The 25,294-nt window shown below is 33.0% G+C and overlaps 3 protein-coding genes across 5 annotated transcripts; 2 read left to right on the top strand and 1 right to left on the bottom strand.

Moving 5' to 3' along the window:
• On the bottom strand, positions 1-2,882 carry LOC111010079 (annexin-like protein RJ4). Its single transcript, XM_022283379.2, has 6 exons — positions 2,710-2,882; positions 2,433-2,578; positions 1,926-2,144; positions 869-1,081; positions 612-704; positions 1-404 (listed from the first exon to the last, which is right to left on the bottom strand). The coding sequence occupies exons 1-6, from the start codon at positions 2,783-2,785 to the stop codon at positions 195-197; spliced, it is 957 nt and encodes a 318-aa protein (XP_022139071.2). The 5' UTR covers positions 2,786-2,882; the 3' UTR covers positions 1-194.
• A 9,589-nt stretch (positions 2,883-12,471) lies between these two features.
• Positions 12,472-20,099, top strand: LOC111010145 (agglutinin-like protein). Of its 2 annotated transcripts, XM_022283483.2 has the most exons (9): positions 12,480-12,808; positions 13,915-14,257; positions 14,387-14,507; positions 15,683-15,983; positions 16,078-16,167; positions 17,029-17,748; positions 17,832-17,989; positions 19,310-19,699; positions 19,808-20,099. In XM_022283483.2, exons 1-8 carry the CDS (start codon positions 12,785-12,787, stop codon positions 19,668-19,670), a joined length of 2,118 nt encoding a protein of 705 aa, XP_022139175.1. In that variant the 5' UTR covers positions 12,480-12,784; the 3' UTR covers positions 19,671-19,699; positions 19,808-20,099. The 2 variants fall into 2 exon arrangements, with proteins under 2 accessions (XP_087973204.1, XP_022139175.1); XM_088117078.1 differs by lacking the exons at positions 19,310-19,699; positions 19,808-20,099 and having other exon boundaries at positions 12,472-12,808; positions 17,816-17,973.
• Positions 20,100-20,780: 681 nt separating this feature from the next.
• On the top strand, positions 20,781-24,228 carry SKIP5 (SKP1/ASK-interacting protein 5). 2 transcript variants are annotated; one of them, XM_088117079.1, is made up of 5 exons: positions 20,781-21,132; positions 22,029-22,142; positions 22,242-22,320; positions 23,148-23,206; positions 23,752-24,228. In XM_088117079.1, the coding sequence occupies exons 1-5, from the start codon at positions 21,050-21,052 to the stop codon at positions 24,104-24,106; spliced, it is 690 nt and encodes a 229-aa protein (XP_087973205.1). In that variant the 5' UTR covers positions 20,781-21,049; the 3' UTR covers positions 24,107-24,228. The 2 variants fall into 2 exon arrangements, with proteins under 2 accessions (XP_087973205.1, XP_022139176.1); XM_022283484.2 differs by having other exon boundaries at positions 20,788-21,132; positions 21,998-22,142.
• Positions 24,229-25,294: the final 1,066 nt, after the last annotated feature.

Genomic DNA, 25,294 nt, shown 5'->3' with positions numbered 1-25,294 from the left:
TTAAGAACACCACAACTTAATTAACAACACCATCATGTCCTCTCATTACAAAAAACCAAGCATTTCTTCAACAAAACACAATCCTCACAACACAAGCAGCTTATTATATATCATATAACAACAACACTACTTACAAGCCGATTCAAACACACTCATAGGGTAAAATATCATTTTATTGATAAGAGGCAGAGTTCTTATTCAGCTTGGTTACCCAGAAGAGCAAGGATGAAGTGCTTGTAATCGCCAGAGGTTTCCTTGGCCACAGCATCTTCAAGGCTAACGCTGTTCCTCTTCTGATAAGCCTCCTTTATCAGACCCAAGTCCTTCTCCGCCCTTGTCACCACCACTCGGGTCAATGCATCCTCATCACTCTTCCCAATCTTCTTTATTGCATTGCGCACCACCTGAAAACTCAAGAGTGTTCAGTTCAGGATGATGTTGATTGATAATCAGCTCGAGATAATGAAGAACATGCAAGGATTGGTATAGAAATGGAAGCTTTTTTCAGTTCTCTATTCAGTGAAGATCTCCAAGGCCAGGATTGGTATAGGAAAACTTATTAAAACATGTACATAAGTGTAATCTACTTTGAGAGAGAGAGAGTTCCTCACCTTCTCGTAGTATTTCGTAGGGTCATTGATGCATCGGATCACGGTTCGTAGAGCTTCGGTGAATGCATTGGATGCGGGATCTTCAGCCAATTTCTGCAAAAAATGACACTGACTTAAAACTCCAACATGGTAAGTTAAGCACAATTACAATGTGATGAACTATCCAATGGGTTTGGTTAATATGATTCATATATAAACTTTTATATCATTTATCTTGATATCAATGTAAATTAGTATCTCTACTCTTGGTTTTATACCTTAGAGATTGAAATGCCATTGTCATCTTTGTAGTGATTGAAAGTTGCAACCAGCTGTGCCTTACTCCTTGTGGTTAGGATCCTTATAACATCTTCATGATGGAAGGTCTTCTCTTTGATTGCACGCTCAAGTATCTCAGCTTCTGATTTGGCTAGCCTTGCATCTACCTCTTCTCCATTGTAACGGTATGCACCCACTAATCCCACCAACAGCTGCAATGATTTGTCACAAGTCAGCAATCAACAATCCAAAAACACTTGAAACTTTCCATGCCATTCCATTCTAGTTAAATCTTCTCCATCGTATTAACATTAGAGTAAAATTTGTAGTGTTAATACAATCTTTATGTTAAAATTGCATCATTTTAGCCTCTTTTAACTATATCAAATTCTCCCGAACCAGAGCACACGACTCAAATGATTAAGCATACATGTGCCTATTTATAAGTTCTCGCTAACCTGATCACAACTCAAACGATTAGGCATTCATGTGTCCATTTATAGGTTGTAATATAATGTTCTTAAAGAAAACTATCAAATTCTCCCAATATGTTAGATCCCTAATCCTTTTATTCTGTTTTCGATTCTGGGTTTTCCCCTAATTTAGAATTTATATTCTTATTCCGATTCCAGAGTAGCCTTCTATGAATAAGTTGTATGCTAATTCACGTGGTCCTTTTCATTAGTATTTCAGTTCAGAACGTGGGATAGAATCTCTATATTAAATGGAAGGCATATCTTCCCTCTTAGAGCACTGTTTCAACTGAGACTATGGAGACTTCCTTGATGCGTTACACTTTTTTTCCCTCTTAATTGAAAGCATCGGAATCAGACATTACTAATAAAATAAATCAATAAGATGAGAAGTTTGTCATTCTCGAAACAACTATAACGATTTGAATTCCCAAAGCAAAACTGAAAAGTTGATCTGTGAAACGGCGATGGTGGATTTTTACCCAAATTCAGAGATCCGAACACAGACCGTCGAGAGAGCCAAAGAAAATCAGTATCAATGGATAATCGAGTCAATACAATGGATGAGGAACAAGTTACGGACCTTGCGAAAATCGTCGTGAGTGTTGGCGGCAACATCTTCCTCCAAGGAATGCTTGTATCGGTGCTGGTACGCCCTTCTGACCCCCAAGAACTCCTCAGGCGAGTAAATGCAAGAAAATTCGACAATCACTGCAAAATCTTCCTCGGGCTTCCTTAGGGCAACGTGGGCCAATACAGCGTCTCTGTCTTCTGGATCCAGTATCCATCGGTACACAGCTCTCTGTTTCCGCAACAAACAATTAAGCTCCGATTCAGCTTGTATAACAATAATATTAAGCAAAAATCGTATTAACACAAGAATCGGTCGATCTTAAAAAAGTGAGCAGAAATTCCAATGGTTTTGACGATTATAATCACTATTGAGGATCGCGATGATCTCGTTGACAAAGAGAGAAGTATCAGATACCGATGATGAGAAGAATATAAGACGATCGATTAAGATAAGAAGAGTGACGAGCAAGAATGCGATGAACAAGATCAGTGACGACCGATGAAAAAGAAAAAGTACCTCGAGGTGGCCAGAGAGCTCAGATTCAAAGCGCTTAACAAGATCCTCTTCAAAAAGCTGTTCGTAAGCAATCCTGATCTGCCTCCTCTGACTTGCATTTCTGTAGCCGAGGACCGCGACTATGGCCTTCTCATCAGTCCCCCACCCTACAATCACAACACATATCTCTTACGATTTCAAAATCAAGCCACAATCCGATCATCATAAAACGAACCGATCAACCCAAGTAAAAAGAAAGCAAAACAAAACAAAACGCCGATGCACAAAGATCGATCACCTCTGAAAGCTTCTTTAATGGCTTCTGCATCGGCATTAGGGGGAGGAACATCATGAGGAACACGAAGGGTCGCCATAGCTTGAAGCTTGAAATCGATTTCTTCACTTTCTGGATGTGCTGATTATGGTGCGGAATGCTCTCCCTCTGCCTCTACATTCTCCTTTATATACTGAAAATTGGAGTTGTGTGTGAAATGTGAATGTAGCAGCTCCCGTCTTGAAATCGACGCCCCCACGAGATTGTTCAACGTGGCCTACAACAATGGCTGCCACTGTTTTAGGATCAAAAACTATTTCTCGTATTTTTTTTCTTTCTTAATCTCTTAATTTTTTGTGCTAAAACTAAAATCTTTTTTTTTTTTTTGTCTCGTAAACAACCTTACGTTGTGAAGAAAAGGAGACATTTGCGATTAATTTTTCATAAACTATTTAACAGAAACTCGGATATAATTTGTATAAATATCTACTTAAAAAAACACTCTCAAATAATAATACGCTATTTAATTAAATGACTTTATGTTAATATTTAATCCTTATAATGACTTTATGTTCATCTTTGCACTTTATTACGTACATATTAAATTTTATATTAATTACTTTTTCATTAAATAAATTCGTATCATATTTTTACCTTTTATGCTTTGATTTTTTTTCATCTTAAAAGAAATATGCGTTGAAATTTGAAATAGCAAAATGAAAGAATTAAGATTACTAAATTAAAAGTTTTCTTCTTTCCAGAAAAAGAAATAAAATATAAAGCAAAGAAAGTGGGAAAATTTTGTCTTCCCTTCCCGCTCTTTTCAAGATAGATCAGTACACCTTGAAAACGACGTCGTATTCAAATCAATTTTTTAATGATCAAATAAAGCATTCGTGTCGTTTCCACGTCTCAGTTCTCACTTTGCCGGATTGAAACTTCAAAATTTTAAATCAATAACTTATTTTATGTTATTTTATTTTTCTAACCAATATTAAGAGTACAGAGAGACTAAAATTATATTTTAATCTAGTTATAATAATAAAAAAAAGACATTTATTAATTATAATTTTGCATTTGCCCCTGTTTTAGTAATCATTAAAATTTTAGATATCTAATAAATATTTTGCCCTATTTTAATATTTTATTCTAAATTTAATAAATATCTATGTCCTCGCTTTAGAATTCTGCATTAAAGGAATTAATAATTTGGCTGTAAATTACACAAGAATAAGATTGCTTGCTCTTTCTTGGTAATAGAAAGCTGGCTATGATTCATTACTTACTATTTGGGCGTAACTGTAACTGCAAGCCATAATACTGGCAGTTTTATTATCTAATTATTCATGTTTAATTTTCAATCCAACATGATTATCTCTCCATCTTTTTAATGGCAAAAATTAAAAAATATATATTTTCCTTCCAGAAAAATATTTGCATGTTAAGAAAATATATTATTAAATTGTTTAAATATAAGAGATAGAAATGCAAAAATAAATGAAGAGTCAATTATTTAATATTTTCCATCTTGTCACAGGTAATTTTGAAAAAAATAATAAGTATATAGACAGATATCATAACCAAGCATTTAAAATTCTATTTTGAAAAATATATATTAAAGTATTAACTGAAATTCAGATATAAATAAATAAACAAAAAAGTCATAATTCTAAAGTTGTTAAAAAGAAATTGATTGAAGTCACCGTCTAACAAGCTATATTTATTAATGCGTATGGCTTAAGCCAAAGATTTAAGCAATAAAAGAATTATGATTTGTAGACATAAACCCCACGTCCATCGGTATAAGGTTTCAATTTTACGAAATATAGGCTTTTTATTGCCTCCATAGACTCCTAACAAAAAATAATAATAAAATACACAAATTTAAATATTATTTTGGTCTCAATAATTTTTCCGTTTTAATTTATTAGGGTTACTGTTTATTTTAATTACTGTTCTTAAAAAAAGCTACTATTTTGGTCTTTGAATTTTTTCATCTCTTTATTTGTTTTCTGTCACAAATTTAACATAACATTTCAATTACTATTATTTTTCAAATATAATCATAAAATTGTATTAAAGGTTTATGTCGTATATAAATGTTATAAATAATGATAAAAATAGTCGATTTTTAAAATACATAGACCAAATCATATATTTTTAAATTATAGGTATTAAAATGAAAAATAATTAAAATTACATTGACTAAAATAACAATTTTAAAAGTACAATAACCAAATAACCAAAATGAAACGAGTGAAAATATAATTTACCAAACGAAATGAAAACAATTACAAAATGTTAAAAAAGCTTCTCTAGTTTACCCCTTTTGAGACTGGCTTTTGTTAAATCATAAATTTAATTTTAAATTTTGTACGTGGTATTTATTTAGTTCACAGAGACTTTAAATTTTAGGCTATGATTAAATTTAGTCTCCACTATTATGAAGTGTTATATTAGTTTGTTAGCTTTTTTTTTTTTAATTTTTTTTTCTTCTGGGTTTGTTTTATTTTTGATAGTGTTTTGGGTCACACAATTGACTTCGCACCAAACTAAAATACATTTATGATTAAAACATGTTTCTGTCTCCCTCTCTCTCTCAACCTCACGTCTCTTCCTCGTACTCGTTCTCAACTAATTCTTGGTCTCACTCACGTCTCTTTCTTGCTCTCGCTCATTCTCTCTCTCACTATGTTCAATCTCACTCTCGTTAGTTCTCCCCCTTTTTATCACTCTTGCGTAATCTCTTTGATCCCTTATCTAACGCTTAGTATTGCTTGTTATCACGACCCTCCAACACCAATTGGAAGCCAAGGCAATTTTAGAGGAGAAGGTAGTTTGTGGAGAGAGGGAATAACAATGATGATAGGTAGAATCCAAATATCTATTAGTTCAAAAATTTGTGTAATCGTGATAGTAACTCACTTAAAAGCGAAATCTGACAAAAAAAAAAAAATTCTCGTTATTCTCTCTCAATCGAAGCCTATCAATGATTATTGTCATGATCTCGACGTCTTCTCCTACTCCTCTTATTTTGAGTCACTATTTTTTTCCATCGATCAAGTTTGCTTGAAGGAAAGCAAGAGAGACATATTTTTAACGTGGTCAATAACGTAATTTGTGGTTGTTATTTAGAAAAGAAACAATTTAAATTTCATTTGGACACAAACATTTAGATCAGCTCACGAAAAGAACTCCCTTCCATGCTACTTAATACACACAATTTTATTTGTCCATAGGAATAAAATCTATTTCTTCAAGCAGCATGACTGTGTCCTATATAATATCATGTGTCAAATTAGGTGAGCAAAATAATAATTTTATAACACGTGAATTTCTATATTAACAAATCTCGACATATTTTTTCCTTAATAAATTTAGATTAAGAAAAATTTAACTCCACAAGAGTAAACATTTTGAAGACGAAAAACAAAATTGAAAATTGGTGCCGATAAATCATTGTGAGTTGATTCATTGGTCTAAAAAGATTAAGGTAAATTAAAATAATTTTAAAAAATGTAGTAGATTTAACTGATTGTTCGGTAAGATTAATTGAGATTCGTGTAAATTAGATCGAACATTGACGATTATAAAAAATAATAATAATAATTATTGTTATTATTGTTGTTGTGTTAATAGATCCAAGAAGTGAATAAGCTAAACTCCGGTGGAAAACAAAAAATATAAAGCATCCACAGTGCCGATTTGTCGTCATGATGACTAGACTTTATCATATTTCTCGGTCGGAGTGTCCGAATTGTTGCCCGTGAACGGAGGAGCGTCGTTTTTATACCCACAAATTTCGTGATAATTACGGGGTGCGGCAGCCTGCGGAGACTGGAGACTGTTTCTCAATCAAGATGTTTTGTCTTTTGCACACAGAAATTTATTTAACCAATTTTAAAATTCGAAATTTGGAATAAAATTATATATTTAACCAAATTAAAAATTGGAATAAAATTATATATTTAACAAATTTTTATCGGTTCTCACCCAACTTAAGTTCAATAACGCGTGGGAGTAGAGATTCTTAAACATTTAACTTTTTATTGAGTATATATATTTAGTCGGGTTATGTTTAAATTGGTACTTTAAAAAAAAGTTATATGGCTATAGTTTTGTAATGTTAGATGTACGAGAGATTAATTACCCCAATATATTTGATTTAAACACTATTTTGATTCTTTGATTTATTTTGGTCTCAATTTTTGAGCGTCCAGCATCATTCGTTTTGATCACTATACTTTTTAAAATAAATTATCTTGGTGTATCAATTTTATTATTAATCTCATTTTTTCTATCACAGTGTTAATATGATACATCGCTCAATAAATTTACTAAAATGTAGTTATAAAATAAACAAAAGTTAAATGTAAGGTGCAATTACAAAATATATATATATTTATTTATTTATTTATTTGCACATTCCCTTTATCTAAATAAAATTTGGTGAGATTCCATTTCTTCATGAATGATAACTGGATACTTACCGATTAAAACTCATCTATGTACAAAGTCCTGTGATAAATAATACATATATTATGTCATTCCTCCAATTTTTTTACAACAATATCAATACGTAGTATTTTAATAAAAAAATATATGTTTTAACTAGTTTAATTGTTTGGTTAGAAAAAAAAAATAAAAAACTAGTTTAATTGTTAGTCTGGTCTCTTCCCACTAATCAATAATGGACTAACCTAAAATTAAAACAAAAAATGACAAAATTTACAACAAACACATTTAACGTTTGATAGGTTATATAGTTCATTATTATTTTGGTTTTATTAAATTGTTAATTGTCATTTCATATTGAATTCTTTTTTTTTTTTTTTAGATTATTTTCCGCAATGATGAAATGCAAAAAACGCATGTAGGTAGGTAAGGAAAAAAAAAAAAAAAGTAAACCAAACGGAGGTTTTAACTTTTAAGAAAATGGGGGTTTACTAAGTCTTGATGTTTTAATATTGAAGAATCAATAAACTTACTTTTTCACGAAATATTCTATACAACCCATTAAAAAAATATTTAAATACTATTTTAGTAGGAAATTTTGATTTTTTTCATTTTAATAATTGGAGTTTCACCTTTTTGTTAATCTTTGTACTTTACTTTTTTTAACAGGTTAATCTTTTGTACTTTCAAATATTCATTTTGATCGTATATTATAAAAAGTTACCATTTTAGTCTCTTCAATTATATTTTTATCTCATTTATTTCTATCATAATTTTAACATGACACTTCAATTACTAAATTTTCTGAAAATATATAGTCATAAATTTGTATTAAAAAATTTTCGTTGGGTATATAATTCGTGTTAATTAATTTTTGTAAATAGAGATTAAATTGGTCATATATATGTATCACTTTCGAAAGGACCTTACTAATTTCAACTCCCCAAATGTCTCAATGTGACATATTTTTTCTATCAAATTTTCTCCGAACAAAATGACAATTGGCGGTGTTTTAGGTATGATTTTGTTGGCATTTTGATTTACTTTTCAAGTGGGGTTAGGTTTTGGCAGCTTCCAACATGGTATAATTTCTTCATTATGCTTTTTCCTAACACTACTTTGAAATAGTCTCAACCCTAATCTCAAATAAATGTAATAAACTCTTTTTTTTTATTTTTTATCATAGTTAAAATTAAACAAAATTTTAATGGTTCAAATATTATTTTGGTTCATGTATTTTTAGAACCTACATCTTGATACATATAATTTTAATCAAGTTTCTACTTTCAAAATATTTAATTTGATTCTTGCCGTTTTTAAAAAGTGACAATTTTGGTCTCAAGTGTGACATTTGACTAACTAAATTTCTTAAAATGTAGCTTTCTATATAGTTTGTATAAAAATTTGTGTTAAAACTTTGTAAATATTGATTAAAATAATCACTTTTTAAAGACAAAAAGTCTAAAACATACGTTTTGAAAATAATTAAATGAATAGAAGTTGAAAATATATCGACAAAAATATTATTTAAATCGGTGTAAAATGACAGGTTGTTTTTGAGTTTTGGCTAGGAATACTAATAAATGTTTTCAGAACGGAAGAAAGATTTGCATTACAAGAAAGTGAAGTTAATTTTAACCAGAAAAAAATGGAATTGTTTTTTTTTTCCAAAACATTTATTAAAATTGTAGAACCAAAAAATTTGGGCCAATCATAAACGGCCACATCATTATCTATTTTATTTAGGGATTAATTATATATTAACCATATATTAAAATTAAAGATAATTTGACAATTAAAATATGTAATTGGATCATATAAGTATTGGACTTGGCCCAAAACCCAATTTACCATAAAGTGGATTAATATTTAAATTTAAATAAATCCATTTAAAAGAATTGGGTTTGGCCCAAAATTACCCAAGCCCAATGGCCCACCAAAACCCATAGAAACCTCTATAAATAGAAGGGACCTCATTCATTTTGGTGGTTGAGAATTTCAAAATTGAGAGAATTCACGTCAATCTTCACATCAAGTTCGAGAGAAAGAATCAGAGGATAAAGATTAGAGATTGAATCCACTATACAACATATACTACAAATATAAAAGTTCAACTCCACGAAATATAATTTCTCCGAAAATTTCGTGTGAACGAAAATATTTACATTTATATATTACTACTGTCCTGTTTCTCATGATGAACAAGTGAATTTACAAAATTTAATATATACCATGCTACTTTAACTGCTTTTTAACATTGGTTTCATTTTTTTTTTTTTCGTTTTTCATTTTACCCTTTAGATATAATTTTTCATTGTTTCCACAATGATATTTGTCAACATATTAAACATTTTAAACTTTATTAGTATGGAAGATATGGAAGATAGAGGTGTGAATTAACAATTTAGTCTATTTTATATTTGTTTAAATGGGGCTAAATATGTTTATACATACCATAAATAAGTTTGATGATTTATGTTGATTTTTATTTAAATGATTTTATGTGACGTTGATATAAATATGGATGAAATGTCAACGTTAATGTATATTTCTAGAAATATTATAAAAATTCATGAAAAATATTTAAATTAACAAATAAGTATTTTGATATTTATTATAAGTAAAAAGATATTAATATTAATATTATGTCTATATCAATGATGTTTTGTTGATTATTTTTATATTTTATCAATTTTTTACGATTCTGTAGAAATTTCGATGTTAAAAGATGTTGATGGAAATGTGACGTGTTGACGAAAATTTAAGGAATTAGTACATTAATAGGCTATTTAGACACTATAATTAAATGATATAAAATTTACACTTTTGTGGTGAAACAATTTCATTTAAGATGGTACCCATCACTCAATTTACTGATATATCATTTTGTATCTCACCTCAGCATTAATTAATTTTTAAAATCCAAAAATTGGTTACTTGGATGTTACATTTTAAATCCTTTAAATTTTGTCTAATTAGACTTCTTAAAACTAAAAAAAATACCAAATCTCCAAAATCCTTCACTATTGAAAAAATTCGAAAACCTCCTTCATTCGACTTTTCTTCTTCCTCTGTTGTTCTGTTTCCGTTCATTCCTTCGTCTCCGGCCACCGTTCTTCTTCGTTGCCGGAATAGTCTGTCTAGCTTCTCTTTCGTCTCCGGTCGCTCGTCCTTTGTTTCCGTCAGTTTATCTCGAGGTTTCTTTTTTGTCACTGGCCGCCCGTCGACCATTCGAGTCTTCCGTTTATCTGACCGGAAGGTTTGTAGGTTATTTGTTTTTTTTGTTAATTGTAGAGGGATATAGTTCTATATACTTTATAGCCAGATATAAGTTATATCTCCATATAAGTGTGTGTTATAATGACTATAATTTATATCACCATTGTTAAGTGTACATTGCTTAAATTTATAGTCGGATATAGTTTATATTTCCATATAAATGAAAAGGAGCCGGATATATATATATATATATATATATATAATGTATGTTATAATGACTATATTATTGAAATTTGGTAAAAAATTGTAATATGAAATGAAAAAATATTTTGTAATAAATTTCATTATTCAGTAAAATATATTAAGGAGTAAATTTGAGAATTATGAAAATAATTGAATATTTTGTAATAAATTTCATTATTTAGTAGAATATATTAAGGAGTAAATTTGAGAATTATGAAAATAATTGAATATTTTGTAATAAATTTTATTATTTAGTAGAATATATATTCTTTAGTAGAATATGTTAAGAACGTAAATTGGACTTAGGTCTCACAATAATATAATAATTTAAAATATTAATCTTCTGCATTTAAATAAAATATTAATTATAATAAATATAAATGTGATAAGTAAGGACAAATTTGATATTTAAAAAAATTTTAAATCCAAAAATCTAACATGATAAAATTTATAAACATTATACATATGCGAAAATAAATTTTCGAAATAGTTCTTGAAAACATTGTCCCAAAATTTAATGCACTCACCGAAATCTGGAGAAGAAAAAGCTGCCAAGCCCATTAAGCCAACAACGTGGATAATTGTCGGCAGAAGCTCATGGTGGGCGCCAGATATGGGCCTTCTGCCAAAACAGCTTCATCCAAAATATAGACTATTTAATATTTATTAATTAAAAGAAAAGGACAAAAATGACATAAATGACCTATTAAAGTGTAAATTTACAAAGTTGAATCACAACCCTACATTGTTAAATTTGTGGACAGATGATTGATTGGTATTCAAATTATTTTAAAAAATAGTTATAATAATAGTTATAGTTAGATAATAATATACTAAAGTAATCTAATATAAAATCATGTTAATTTATTGTCATTTTAACTGTAATTTCATTCATTTCTCAGTAGATTGACAGGTTTATGTCATGGAAGTTACTCTGGTCCTATGAAAATGTATTTTGGTTATTATCCATATTTTGTGTTTGATAGATGGACAACGTAATTGAGAATATGGTACATGAGTATAGCTCAATTGGATAAAACATTACTTACTTCATTAAATGTCAAGTGTTCAAATCTCTATGCCCTTTGTTGAACGTAGAAAAAAAACACACAGGTGTGTATATTAATAAGTTGATATATTTTTATTTTTTTTAATACAACAATATGTGAGAGTGAGAATTCAAATTTACGACATTTGGGTCAATAATAGGTGCCTTAACCAACTAATCTATCTTAACTCATTAACTTACACTTTTTGATTAAGTGGTACTTTAATACGATGTAGTTAAGAGTAAGAAGATAAATTTTTATGAAGTTGCCTAGCTGAAAAAACTAGTAATGAGTCAACGATATTAGGGTATAAAAGAACAGGTAGAGCAAAAATAATAATTTTTTTGAAACAAATTTTACCAATGAAAATGAATATTTAGAAAATTTGAAACAAATAGAATGAACCAAAAAAGAGTTCATGAAACAATATTTAAACATCTTATCACAAATTTAATTAATTTATTTCGGATGTCACATTGCATAGGTGGATAAAGTAGAAAATAACATTAATTAAATAAAAAGGTTAAAAATGGAATTTAGATGGTGGGATTTGAGGCCGGTCTGGCCGAACAACAGCGACATCTCAGCAAAGCTCCGCCACAAACTAAAGTCCTCACGGCGGGGCCTACAACACAAATGCGAAATGAAATGAAACCCAAATGAAATTCAAATTCGGGTCCAACCAATCACGTCCCAGTATTTGATCACAGTGTTCCCAGCCACAACTTCAGATACGTTTTCTCACACGTGTCGCCTCGCTCGCTCGCTCCCGCCCCATTCACAGAACGCACGTGACGTCACGTGCCCCGCTGCTTCAAGTTTCAACCAGACCAAATCCCTCCTCCTCCTTCGCTCTCTCTTCTCTTCAAACCCAACTCCGTCGTCTCTCCAAAGCTCTTTTTTTTCGTCTTTGGTTTCTGGTTTTGTGAATTTCTCGTTTGTGGCTCTGTTTTTTGTTTTTTATTTGTTTGTTTTTCTGGATTCGTGAATTTTGGATGCTATCTGTTGCGGATTTGGGGATTTTCTTTCCGTAACAACTTCTTTCTCGGAAAATTCGGCGATGTGCGGATCAATCTTCAATCAGTTGTTGGATTTGGGTTCTGGATTTGAGATTTTGTCAGGGTTTTTCAGCTATGTTTGATTGGAACGACGAAGAGGTAACCCTCCTTGCTCTTTTTTCTAAGTTTTTTCTTGCATTATCTTCTCGTGCTGGAGCTTCAGTTTTGCTTCAGGAGTGTGAAATGGGGTTGTTTCTGTGGTGTTTTCATGGCGGGGGAATGGAAAAGATTACTGGGTATAGCTTAGAATGTCTGGTGTTTAGTACTACCTTGGCCACGTTTTTGCATTAAGCTACCGAGTCGGTGGCATTTTGGGTACAAGTTATTTCAAGAATGGGACATGAATCTGATGTATCCGGTAGCATTTACTTCCATGAGCTGTTCGATTTCGTGGAAAGCGAAGACTCGGAATTAGTAACTCGTGGAATGAGGAGAGCATTTTGGGAGGAGTTAGGAAGTCTTTTCGGGCTTTGTGGTTGCCGTTGGTGTCTGGAGGGGGAATTTCCCATAGAGAAGTCCATTGGGGTGGTATTGCTAGATTTATGAGGAGTTTTAATAGGTTTATACCCAGTTTCATAAATCCTCCCATGGTGAATGGCAGATTTACTTGGTCCAACCTATCAGAGAAAGTGCTGTGTTGTAGACGGGATACATTCTTGTTCTATACTTAATTTTGCATACGTATCAAGCTCCATAGTTTTCTTGTAGATTGGTAAGTTTCAATTTTATTCGTTTTGAAGGTAATTTTCTGAGTTATAACTTTCCTATGAGACAATGTCTCACAGCTTCTCGAAGGTTGTAGGGACAATGGAATATTTTGGTTGTAAAGGCTTGAAATTACGCTCTTATAAATATTCTATCTGATGGGTTTTTGTGTGTGAGCTTTAACTCCTTTTCTAATTGCTAATGGAAGGTCTAAAGTAATAACGCAGGTTTTAGTTGCAGTTATTATCTTTATGGTGAATACTTTGCCAGTGAGGACAGTTGCTTTGGATTGGTAGCTAATTAAGTTCATTGTTGCACATTTATCTGGTTGGCTGGTAGACCATATAAGCAATCTATGATTTCTTTATTTCTTCTTTCTTCTTTTGAATATAAAAAAATTGTGTTTGATTAGAAGATGCTTGCTGAAATTATCATCGTAATATTTAAGTGCAAAAAAAATCCTTTTAAATTGTGATCTTGAATTTCTATGGTAACATCAGCTAGCAAACATAATATGGGGTGAGGCTGCTGATGGTGATGATCATATTGTGCCTTATCCGGAGGCTAGTGAAAATTATTATGACAAGAAGGAATGGAATCAAGAAACAGTATATACAAAGCTTGTGGAGCCTAAGTCTCTCGGGACTAATGTTGATGATACCCGAGGAAGAAAGCTGGAAAGCAGTCCCCACAACGAAGAAGGAACCTCTGCCTCGAACCTCATCAATGACCCCCCGGGTGACTCATCCTTGTCTACACCTTGCAGAATTGAGCAGGAGTGTAAGGCCACTGAAGTGTCTCATGAATTAACTGAAAATGGCAAATATAATTCACCAAGACATGGTAAATATATTATGTTTTTGATTCTCAGTAAGTTCTACAGATGTGTATGTGTGTGCATGTAAGGTTGACAAGAAATAGTATAAAAATTCATTTGTGTACTTATTTTTTGAATGACATGTATATTGACAGCTGTGACGACCAAAGATGCACAAAATTTTCAAAGTACCGAAGAAGGTAAAGAACAGGCTGATTTTGTTGACTATGGATGGGCTAATATTGGAAGTTTTGATGATCTAGATAGAATTTTCAGGTACATTGGTATTTTATTCTCGTAACTCCTTGATTGAAGATTGTTTAACATCATTGTAAAACCCTTGTTTCGACCGAAGTCAAATGATAAGCATGATGAAGAGGAAACAGAAATGTCTTGTCAACATAAACCTAAAACAACATAGTCATGGAGTGAGCTGCAATGTTTTAAAAGGCTTTTGAGGCTTACGCCTTGAGGCCCGCCTTGAGGCAAGGCTCTAACTTTTAGCTTCAAGTCTTACGCCTTATTTGGACTATAAGAGGCTTACGCCTCGCATAGAAGAGGCTTACGCCTCTTTGAAAATGCACTGAGGCTTAAAGTATACGCCTCGTGTAATGTTACAAGAATACTATTAATTTTTCCAATTCTTAAAACATATCAAGGTTTTTTCTGTATGGAATCCTAAGCAGGAGTTGTAACAATTCAATCTATTACTACTTTTACTACCTATACTTTAAAAATATTGAAGACAACAATTTATAGAATAAGTAAGTTCTATTGGTGATAATAGTAGTGATGTTATGATGTTTTTTTAGAATTTTTTTTGAGTGACAAGTAGCAGGTGGATATTTTGATAATTTTATATAACTATTATGGTTTGGTAATACTTGACCACACAAATTTAGGATTTGTTTAATTCTTTTAATTAAAATTGAGGCTTACGCCTCGCCTTTTCAAGAGAAAAAGCCTCGAGGCCGCCTTTAGCCTTTTAAAACATTGGTGAGCTGATATTTCTTTATATCCTCTTTGGGAGACTGTTGTCATCTTTTCTAGATGAAGGAAAACAGGTTTTCTTAGATTCCCTCCCTATTCTTCATGTCAAGTTGATCCATTCACTCTTAAAAAAGAAAAATGATCTCAATGCATTTTTTTTACAATTGGAAGTCACGTGTGTATTCTACTATTGTTTTAGTGCAATTCAAGTTATTGTAGTAGGTCTTAATCTTTTTAATCCTTTTTAGCTCCTTATATTTTATTCTTTAGTTTCAACCCAGTCATATTTACTGATGGATAACCATTAGATGGTAGTGCATCTTTTTGTTTTTATTTTTTATTTTTTGTTATGTAGAAAGGCAATTTTATTCTTTGGAATGTTCTTGTACCTATTATAATTTTTTCTTTCTAACCAATGATATCCATTGGACTGCATATCCTCACAAGTGGCAATTTTGTAGCAACGATGACCCAATATTTGGCCAAGCAAGTCTCAGTGATGCTGATGAGCTATGGTCTTCTTCTTCAAAAGAAATGCCCAACAGTCCTATAAAACTATTCCCAACATTGGACTCGCAAAATTTGGAGTCAGGAGTTGACACTCAACAAAACAAGACTCCCGAGAATTTGAAACAAAATGAACTATTATCTACTCTTGCCAGTGGAAGGGTCGTTGATGCTGGATCCCTTGGGTTGCAGACTGGAGCTGCAATCTTGACGAATGTAGATGGAGATACAAGTGGAGCTATTGCAAAGGATCGGGTATTACTCATGTTGAACTAGTGATTAATGTAGTCTCCTGTTTCTAGTTTTTGAGAAAACTGAAATTTCTATGTAATTTATTTGGCTTATCCAGACAGATTTGGAGAAAATGGTAAGGCCAGCTGCAGTCACCCTTCACCAAAGAACTGATAATATTGCAACCGCCAATGAGTTTTCAAATAAGGTTCATTTCACATTTGTTTATTAAAGTAACTAGCTGTTTATCCTTTATTTTGGTGTGTCTATATTTAAGCTTTTTACCTGCTGATGAAAATCTAATGCTTCTGATAGAGAGAAATTCTAGATTAGTACATAGGAGAATTGGGCATCCTTCAAAGAGTGACTAAGTTCAAATACTTCAATGGTAATTAATCGTAAAGAACGGTCAGCATTGGTAGGTAGGAAGTCTTCCAAGTTAAGGTTCAATTCCAAATATTTATACAAATTTTAACACCTTTTTTTTTTAATAATTACGATCCATCAAATCTGAAATTGTTCCTCAATGAAAAAATATGTTCCACTTAAAACTCCAGGTAAGTAGCAATTACATTTGGTAGGAAGGTTATTATAACTACAAGTCTACAACTAGTATAGCATTAACTTCAAATTAACTTGATAATACTAAGAGTCTCGTATATCAATGAAAAGTTCGTTTCTTAAAAAAAAAAAATACCAACGGTTGCCAACAGCTAACAGTGTAGGAATAACCAATAGTGGGAACTGACATCTGAGAATACATCACATTCTAATAAGTTGAAAGAGCAATAGGCACTGATTTATGACTGTTAGTTATTTTATGTCCACGCACTTTTTTATATTTACCCAACCGGGACTTGCCACCTCACTCAGTGTGTTGGAGAAAACATTTTGGTTAATGTGTGCTTTCTTATTCATGATGCTATTGTCTGCAGATTACATTTTTGTATCTGGAATGATGGTTTTCACCTGAACTGCACTATTTAAACTTCTGTTTCTCAACCCTGAGAGAAGTAGCCACGTTCTTCCATATGTTCATTCTAATTTATATTATTTTTCCTTGCTTCAGATTGGTAGGCAGAAAAAACTGTTAAAACCTCGTAGAAGGGCTGAGGGGAAAAGTGAGGAGAAGATTTTTCAAGATTTTCGTGGTAACTGGCCTTCATCAACGAACCCAGCTGGTCAGTTCGATAACAATTTAGCTCTACAACTGGGAACATCTTCAGCTTCAATTAACACTGAAAATCGGCAGCTTCAAGGAGTTGAGTCTTTACAATACCAGCGGACTTCCAATCCCTTGATCCACCAGCCGTTTTATGCAATTGCTGCAAATTCATATCCTGCTGTACCTTTGCTATCCCAAATTCAGCCCGGGGATCTCCAGCATCAGCCTCTTCATGGTCCTGATATTTCCCGGGGTGGCGCAAATTGTGTGGACAAGTCAGCTGATGGTTTTGTGAAGTCTCTGACCATGACACCTCAAGAAAAGATTGAAAAACTGAGGAGAAGGCAACAAATGCAGGCAATGCTTGCCATTCAGAAACAGCAACAACAGTTCAATAATCAAGTCTCTACAACTAGTCAATCCATTTCCCGAAAATGTCCCCAAGAAATTCAGTCTCAGCACATTGAGAAGGCTGATCTTGATTCTGAAGAAATATACACTCTTCCCACTCTAGATCCAAAATCGCCTTTAGAGCAAGATGATTCTAATACAGTCTCCACTGCTGTTGATCACCATTCTATGGAAGATGCAATTCTTTGCAGGCTTCAAGAAATTATTTCAAAGGTACACCTGACTTGTGAGTGGATTATTTTCCTCCTATAGTAACCTGACTTTAGTTACAATGCCATAGAAATGTTTTACTACAGCTGGATTTCAAAATCAGACTTTGTATCCGGGACAGCTTGTTTCGGTTGGCTCAAAGTGCGGTGCAAAGAAATTATGCTAATGATACAAGTAGCTCCAACAAAATTACCAGAGATGAGCATGACATTGCTGCAAAGGGAGAAATCAATAGTCATTGTAGGTTAGTGAACACACTTCAACACTCATTCTCTCGCATTAAGTTGTTCAATGATTCTTCCCTTGTCAACAATATTTTTGAGATCCTGCCTCTCATTCTTGTTTGCTCATACGAGTCATGAGTGATGGCATGAACTAGTTTATCAACTATAGATATTTTTGGACCATATTCAAATATCGATTTATCATTTATCATTTTTTTTAAGAAACGGAAACCATATGTTCAAATAGCCAAAGTTGACAAAAGAGGACAACCTAAAGGCAAAGGGTAGAGAAAACCGTCCCCTTAGAGCTATACAATCATAGTTTTCCCATCATTTGCTATCATATGTAAACTGTAATTACAAAAGAATTTCTTGTGATTTGTAGCCCACCAAGAAACCATATGCTGTAAATTCACACAAAAGGAATCCACCAAGGATAATTTATCCTCAAAAGTCTACTATTTCCTTCTTTCCAAAGGATATATAGTTTCCTATTTTAATCTTATTACTAGGTTTTTACCTAATTTTAGACTTTCAAATTTGTCTATTTAATGCATGCTTCTTGTTTTTCCTTGAAAATATAATCCAGTACTTCCCTCACCTTGTCTCCGCAATCCTTCAAATTTATATTGATCTTCTGTTTTCTTGCATCAAATAGCTGCCAAAAACATAGATTGATCCATAATCTCATTTTTATGAGCATTTTCCCCTTAGCCTATTAAGCTTTGAACCACTTTGAACCACGGAAACACTCCATCTAATCAGACACGTCATGGCCCTGTTATTGAGATGTTTGATTTTTTTTATCTTTTTTTATTTAGGCCATGTTGAGGCCATGAGAGGGACATTTTAAGGACACATTAGGACGTGGGGAGACATGGTTTGCTAAGAAAATGAAAGACGATGGCTGATGGGCACCTAGACATGTTTTCATTGGCTAATATTGTTTTCTAATATCAGAAAAAGGAGAGTTTTAAATTACAACGTTTGTACAACACGGTTTTCTTTGGAATAAAGAGTACTGGTTCTGCATAGACCCTACTTAGTCACTTAAGATACACAGCATTGGAGCTCGTGAAGACAAAATAAGAGTCGGGCCGATGTAAGGCAAGAAGATTCATCTGGCATTTTGAAAGAAACTTCACATCATTAGAACTAGTTGAATATGGCCCTGTGGTTGCACCCTAAGAACTGATTTTGTTAGTTTTTCAACAAATGGTATAAACTGAATACAACATATTTCATACAAGTGTTACAATTGATTTTCAGAGTGGTTTTGAAGAATTCTCTTGGAATCTCTAAACTTCTGTGATGTCACATTCTTTTGTATGGTCTTCCAGAGTTGCTGGAGTGCCGGATGCTGAAACAGAGACCAACCCCATTGATAGAACTGTGGCTCGTCTGCTCTTCCATAGGCCCTTTGAGTTGTCACAAAACTATCCCGACGCACCCGAATCCCCTGTTGCCACCAAGCTTTCTTATGAGCAGAATGCAGGTTTGAAGACCTTGCCAATGGAACTTTTACCTGACAGTGCGTTGTTGGGCAAACGTCGTATTTCCCAGGACGGGTCTAAAAACTCTTGGATGTCGGCAGAGATGCAGCAGATTAAAACTAGTCCTTGCATGGACACTTCAGATAACACGTCAAATACGGGACTGGTAGATGATGCAGTTCTGGAGTATGAAGCCGCCTCCCAGTGAGGAAATATGCACGTCGGTAATATCATACGGTAATTCATTCATTTATCTCTTCCATGCTCAGTTGTTCGCTTCTCATGCTTGACTATATGGATTTATAAATACTACAAGATCTTTCTTTTCGTTGATCTGCCTACTAGATCATACAAACCGATGTCGTGGGGAGCTTCAAAACATCGACCAAGTCATGGATCTTGAAGTATCAAAGCCTCAGAATGTATGTGTCGAAGTATTGAAATCTCGGAACATACATGTGTATGTGTATTCAGAAAAAATAAACTCGGAACAACGATTTGGAGACCGATTTGTCTGTACCATAACATACACCAGCAAGGACTGGATTGTGTTATTAATGTGATGCTATGTTTGTAGTGCTGTGAGCGTTTGGATGTGTTACTTCAGTCAGTCATGGAAGATTGAAACTTGACATTAGATCCTATTATTCATCACTGCAAACCACTGCAAACCACTGGAGTTTCCACAAAGAGGATGGTTCGAGTCTGGTAAAAAGTGGCTCAAATTGTTAGTACATTATTTTATTTCAGTAAAGGGGAATCGTGGGAGTTCGAATTCATAACCTTTAATTATCACTGAGCTAAGCTGATCTTGGTCATTGTTAATTAAATTTATGTTCAGAACTAAAAAAATAATCAAAACAGGAACTTTGTTGTCAGGATTTTTCTCTTTTTCAGTTCCTATCCATCTACGTAGGTTTTATGAATCCATACGACTTTTGTTCTTCCATGAGTCTATTCGTAGGAAAGCCGTGAAATGTCATTCACGAAGTTAGAAAGAAAGGAATAAAAAAGACTATGCGTTCTTTCACGAATAAAAAAGACTTTATGGCCTCATTTTGAGACATTATTTTTTTGTGATTGATCCCAGTAACAAAGAAGGAATCCGTAAAAACTTGGAATCCAGAATTAATTTTCTAACCAGACACTCACAAATATAAAAACAACAAGGTGCTCAAACTAATAACCCTAGCTATTTCTACATTTTAAAATTCATATATCTGCAAATACCAGTACCAATGGGCTACAATTTTGGGCCTTTACAACAGAACTGGGCCGGCCCAAAGTGATAAATTGGGCAGATTATTCATTCGGAAAGTTTGAGGCCCAGAGGAATTCCGAAGCAAACGACCACGACGGGGAGCTATGATGTCGTCATCTGTTGAGTGAGTTCCGAGCTTCGTGTTGTGTTTGGGTATGGCCGTCAAAATCTGAAGGCCGATATGAGCCGAGTGGTGAAGAACCAGAACCAGAACCAGAGCCCGAGGCCCTAATTTCTACCGTTGGGTCGCCGGAGATGGAGACGCCGCCTGAACAAGTTTCAGTGCAAGAAATTAAGCAGAGAAAGTGGAAGAGAAAAGGCACTTCATGTTCATCCTCCTCGGCTCGTATAAACAATTTGGACGATGGCTGTCTAATGCATATATTCAGCTTCCTTTCCCCCATACCAGGTACCTTTCAATTTGCTATCTGAAATTCTGTTCCTTCAATTTTTGGTCCTATTCCGTTTTGAGGTTTTTGGTTTCCTGTTCAAGTTGATTCATTTCGCTGAAATTGAAGGACTTATCCGTTCAATTTGCAAAACCGGGAGGTTATCTGGAAGAAATTTTGAAACCTTGGGTGAAAAACCATTCGATTATAGGAGAAATAGATAGAGTGGACTTTTGAAATCTTTTGGATACTGCTGGAATTAGATTACCGGAAGAAGAAGAATTGTAATTTCGTGTTTGACATGAGTCGGGGATTATTGTTTACTTGTTCCTGTTAGAAAACCTATTGGATAAAAAGATGGGATGCTTGGTTTCTTTATGTTGGACCCATTGGAGTCTATAATTGGGCCTTTTTGGTTTTCGTTAGGTGTGGTTTAGGAGAATTTTTGGACTTTGGATATGAAGAGGTTGGATACTTTGTTATACGATGGCTGAATGCTGATGCAGTTGTTGTTGCTGTATTGCCCTACCTTCCATCAGCTGGTGTATTGTGCCTTTGTGGTCGAGTTGCGAACCAATTGGGGGCGAGGGATAAGAAAAATTTGGAAACAAAAGTGAAGATGTTGATGAAGTTTAAGATGAAGCTAAATATAATTCTTACTGAAACTGATGCTCTAGAATGCCATTTTCTTCTCTCTAGTTATTTTGCTTAGTCTAGTGAGAAAATTTTGTATCGTTAGTTTCATCGAGTTGTAGTTAAGTGGATGCGGTCCGCTTATTTCTTTCTAATTTTAATTGGTAGTAAGTTTTGTTGCGCATGTTTTTAGAAAAAGGATTCTCCATGGAGTTTCTGCCTTTCCTGTCACTTTTGCCATTGAGTTTGCAGATCGGTATAACACCGCCCTCGTTTGCCACAGATGGCGTTACTTGGCATGTCATCCTCGGCTGTGGCTGCGGGTAGAACGATCTATTAAAGATTTATCTGAGTCTGGAGTTTTCCCAACTATTGAGGCAGCTGTTGCTGCTGCAAGGTAAGTTTTTTAATGTCCATGTTTTTACTTTTCAAGAGAGGAAATAATAAAAGTAGGTTGCTAATAGAGTCTGAAATTGAATGATTTTGTTCTCCATAGGCCTGGTGACACCATACTAATTGCAACAGGTGGAGTTCATTCTGCCTCTAACATTCAAATAACAAAACCACTTTGCCTGGTATGTTCTTTTTTGTTCCCTTTTTTTTCTGCTTGGTAGTGACATTTTACTCCTCATATATTGTTTAAATGTCATCCATTTTTTTTGTAATGAACCAAACTTTCATTGAGAAAACAAAATATGAAAGAGAACGAAGACAATGGGACATATAAAAGACAACCTAAAGACGGGAATATAAGAGGGGACTCCAATTCAAATTAATATGACCTAAAGAATAAGAACAAAACTCCTTAGTAACCGACGCCCAATCTAGCAAGAAACTACACCATCTCTGGAGATTTCTCCCAATCCCTAAATGTTCTATTGTTCCTTTGCAACCAAAGACTCCAAATCACTGCAAAAAGTTTAAATGTCGTCAAATTGTCAGAAATATCTGTTTGTTTGTGCATAATTTAGGTCTCCTTTCAAAGAATAAGTGCCTTGTTATGTTATAATGTGCTAGGATTGTTTACTGATACCAAACAGTCTCTTTAAAGGTCACTATATAGAGCTAGAAGCTAGTTAGCTGTTTGGGTTCTGGCTATTCAGCTTTAAAGAAACCTTAGCAGAATTTTTTTCTCTTTTCGATTAGAAACCGAATAACTATTTTGTTTTAAATATTGGTGAGACGGTGGCTTCCTTGTCAAGACGTGCCCAGTTTTTGGACTATAAGATCTTTTAACTTCAAAATTTTTAGTACCCTGTATACTTCTTTTGTTCCATTATGTTCCATCATATTAAAGATTTTCACCTGACATTTTTTGCTGAACTTATGAGTTATGACACACGATAACACCTTCATATAGAACCTAAGTCTCACTATTTTCCATCATTTTCTTAACTCAAAGATTGGTGGAGGTGAGCTTCCTGAGGAGACAACGCTTTTCTGCACTCGTGGTTCGGAAAGGTACACGTTCATAACATATAGTGTAATTTGGAATTGTGATCCTAGAGGTGTTGTCTCCATTCTAACATCTTCAAGAGATCATTTATCATCATCCATTTGGACTTGCTATTGTTATTGATGGCTCTCTAATCTAATTCACCATTTACTTCAAGCTGACTTTGCTCGACGAATATATCATGTTATCATTAAAATATAATAATTTAATCTGGTATTTGAACTTTCGAAAGATCTAATTTAGTGTTAAACTTTCAGAAAGTAACCACTTTGATCTTTGTGATTATTTTGCCACCTAATGTACCTATGTGGCTCCTATACATGTTCACATAGCACATTAGTACATATTCTCGAAGCCATTTTCTGCATTCATAAAAAGCAAAAGACTAAAATGATCGACTACGATAGCCGTTTTGAAAGGATAAAAATGGATATTTTGAAAATTCAAAAACCAAATCTTTGAAGTTTGGGAATTAGAAAGGGGCTTAAACTATTTTATTTTAGAATTTGTAGAGGCAACTCATTATGTAATTTCTATTTCTTCTTAACAGTGCTTTGGAGTTCCTGTGTACCAGTAAACTTTCAAATTTAACAGTGAAGGCAGAACTTGGTTGCTGCTTGCTTCACAGGAAGGGAAGATTAATTATAGATGGATGTGTCCTTCAATGTGAGTCAAACCCTTTGGATTACCTATCATGCCCCATTGTTTGTTCAGCGAATCCCGATAAGTTATTGCCTTCCTCGGTGAAGGGTGGCTATACAGATGGCGTTTCTGTTTCGCAAACCCGCATTGAGGGTGGTGCTAAAGCTGTCCTAACAAGCGAGGACCTGGCATTACAGCACGTTCGAGTTATTTATGCTCGAACGGCTCTGTTCTTTTGGTTTGATGTCGAATACAACTTGTAATAGTGCCCTCCTGTAATCTATTAACAATGTGCATCTGTTTCAACTTGTTAATCCTTTAGATCTGTTGTTATATTGGTGATTATTTAACTTGAATGATGCCTCTGTTTAGGCCTTTGTCATAATCTCTTTCGCTTTCTAGAACTTTCGTGATCTCTTTATTTTTAACTGGTAACGATCGGAACTCTATTTTATGTAACCATTTTGAGGCTCTTTCGATGTGTTAACTCTACAAATGTCTTTCCCTTTAACACAAAGAAGAACTACATATAATTTCATGTAACAAGTTTTAAAATCACTTAGAATTTCGTCGATGTCTCGAATATTTCATTTAACGTTTCAGAGATATTTAATTGTGAGATGAAGAATAATAAGATTTTATTTTCAATTATTGACAAGTTTAATCCTTGTCAACTATCACAGTTGAAGAATCATTTTGAGAAGATTACAATGCTTTCCATCTTTTGGGGATTTTTCTTCTCTCTAATGAAATCAATAATTTGAACATTCCAGCATGAATTTGGGAATTAGTTTTACCATTTTGGGTAGGCCTATATAGTACATTATAATTGAATAATGTAACGTGAATTTATTAAAAAAAGATTGTCACTAAAATAAATATATTCATATCAAAATAAACATTGCTTTTAATCAAATATTTTGGACATTAAATATTGTATTAATTGCTCGGACTCTAAATACTTCTAAAGTTAGATATTCGTAATTAGTAAGTTGTGCAAATTTTTATTCATTTTAGTCCTTATACTTTTAAAACGCTTATTTTGATTCTTGTGATTGTAAGAAGGGATTATTTTAGTCTATTTATTTTCATTTTTATTTTATTTCTTTCCGTCAAATCTTAGTATGATATATCACTGATAAATTTTCTTAAAATGTAGCCTTAAAATTATATTAAATGGTCTTTAAAAAAAAATTAAATGGTCTATTATGTTAAAATTTTGTAAAAAAAAAAAAAAAAACCTAAAAATTGTCACTAAAGTATAGGGAATAACCATATATTTTGAAATGATATGAACTAAAATTAACAAAAATTTAAAAATATAGCGACCAAAATAAACGTTTTCAAACTACACAAATTAAAATAAACCAAACTAAAAATATAGTGATGAAAATACTATTTACACCCCACTAAAAGAATAATATAAAAGTTAGAGCTTTGCTTCTTTTTTT

This window comes from Momordica charantia (genome assembly GCF_013281855.1).
Source record: "Momordica charantia cultivar OHB3-1 chromosome 9 unlocalized genomic scaffold, Mcharantia_2.0 BLBB01000009.1, whole genome shotgun sequence".
NCBI lineage: Eukaryota > Viridiplantae > Streptophyta > Magnoliopsida > Cucurbitales > Cucurbitaceae > Momordica > Momordica charantia.
Note: the sequence above shows the minus strand (reverse complement) of the source record. Positions and strands in the feature narration are given on the sequence as shown.

Bases quoted from the DNA above. Each gene is read 5' to 3' on its own strand.
- LOC111010079 (XM_022283379.2), bottom strand. From the start codon at position 2,785: ATGGCGACCCTTCGTGTTCCTCATGATGTTCCTCCCCCTAATGCCGAT. The intron at 2,145-2,432 runs GTACTTTTTCTT...TTGCGGAAACAG, and splicing joins AGCTCTCTGGCCACCTCGAG to AGAGCTGTGTACCGATGGAT. The intron at 1,082-1,925 runs GTCCGTAACTTG...AAATCATTGCAG, and splicing joins CTCACGACGATTTTCGCAAG to CTGTTGGTGGGATTAGTGGG.
- SKIP5 (XM_022283484.2), top strand. From the start codon at position 20,979: ATGGAGACGCCGCCTGAACAAGTTTCAGTGCAAGAAATTAAGCAGAGA. The intron at 22,143-22,241 runs GTAAGTTTTTTA...TGTTCTCCATAG, and splicing joins GCAGCTGTTGCTGCTGCAAG to GCCTGGTGACACCATACTAA. The intron at 23,207-23,751 runs GTACACGTTCAT...TCTTCTTAACAG, and splicing joins TGCACTCGTGGTTCGGAAAG to TGCTTTGGAGTTCCTGTGTA.
- LOC111010145 (XM_022283483.2), top strand. From the start codon at position 12,785: ATGTTTGATTGGAACGACGAAGAG. The intron at 16,168-17,028 runs GTTCATTTCACA...TCCTTGCTTCAG, and splicing joins CCAATGAGTTTTCAAATAAG to ATTGGTAGGCAGAAAAAACT. The intron at 17,990-19,309 runs GTTAGTGAACAC...ATGGTCTTCCAG, and splicing joins GAAATCAATAGTCATTGTAG to AGTTGCTGGAGTGCCGGATG.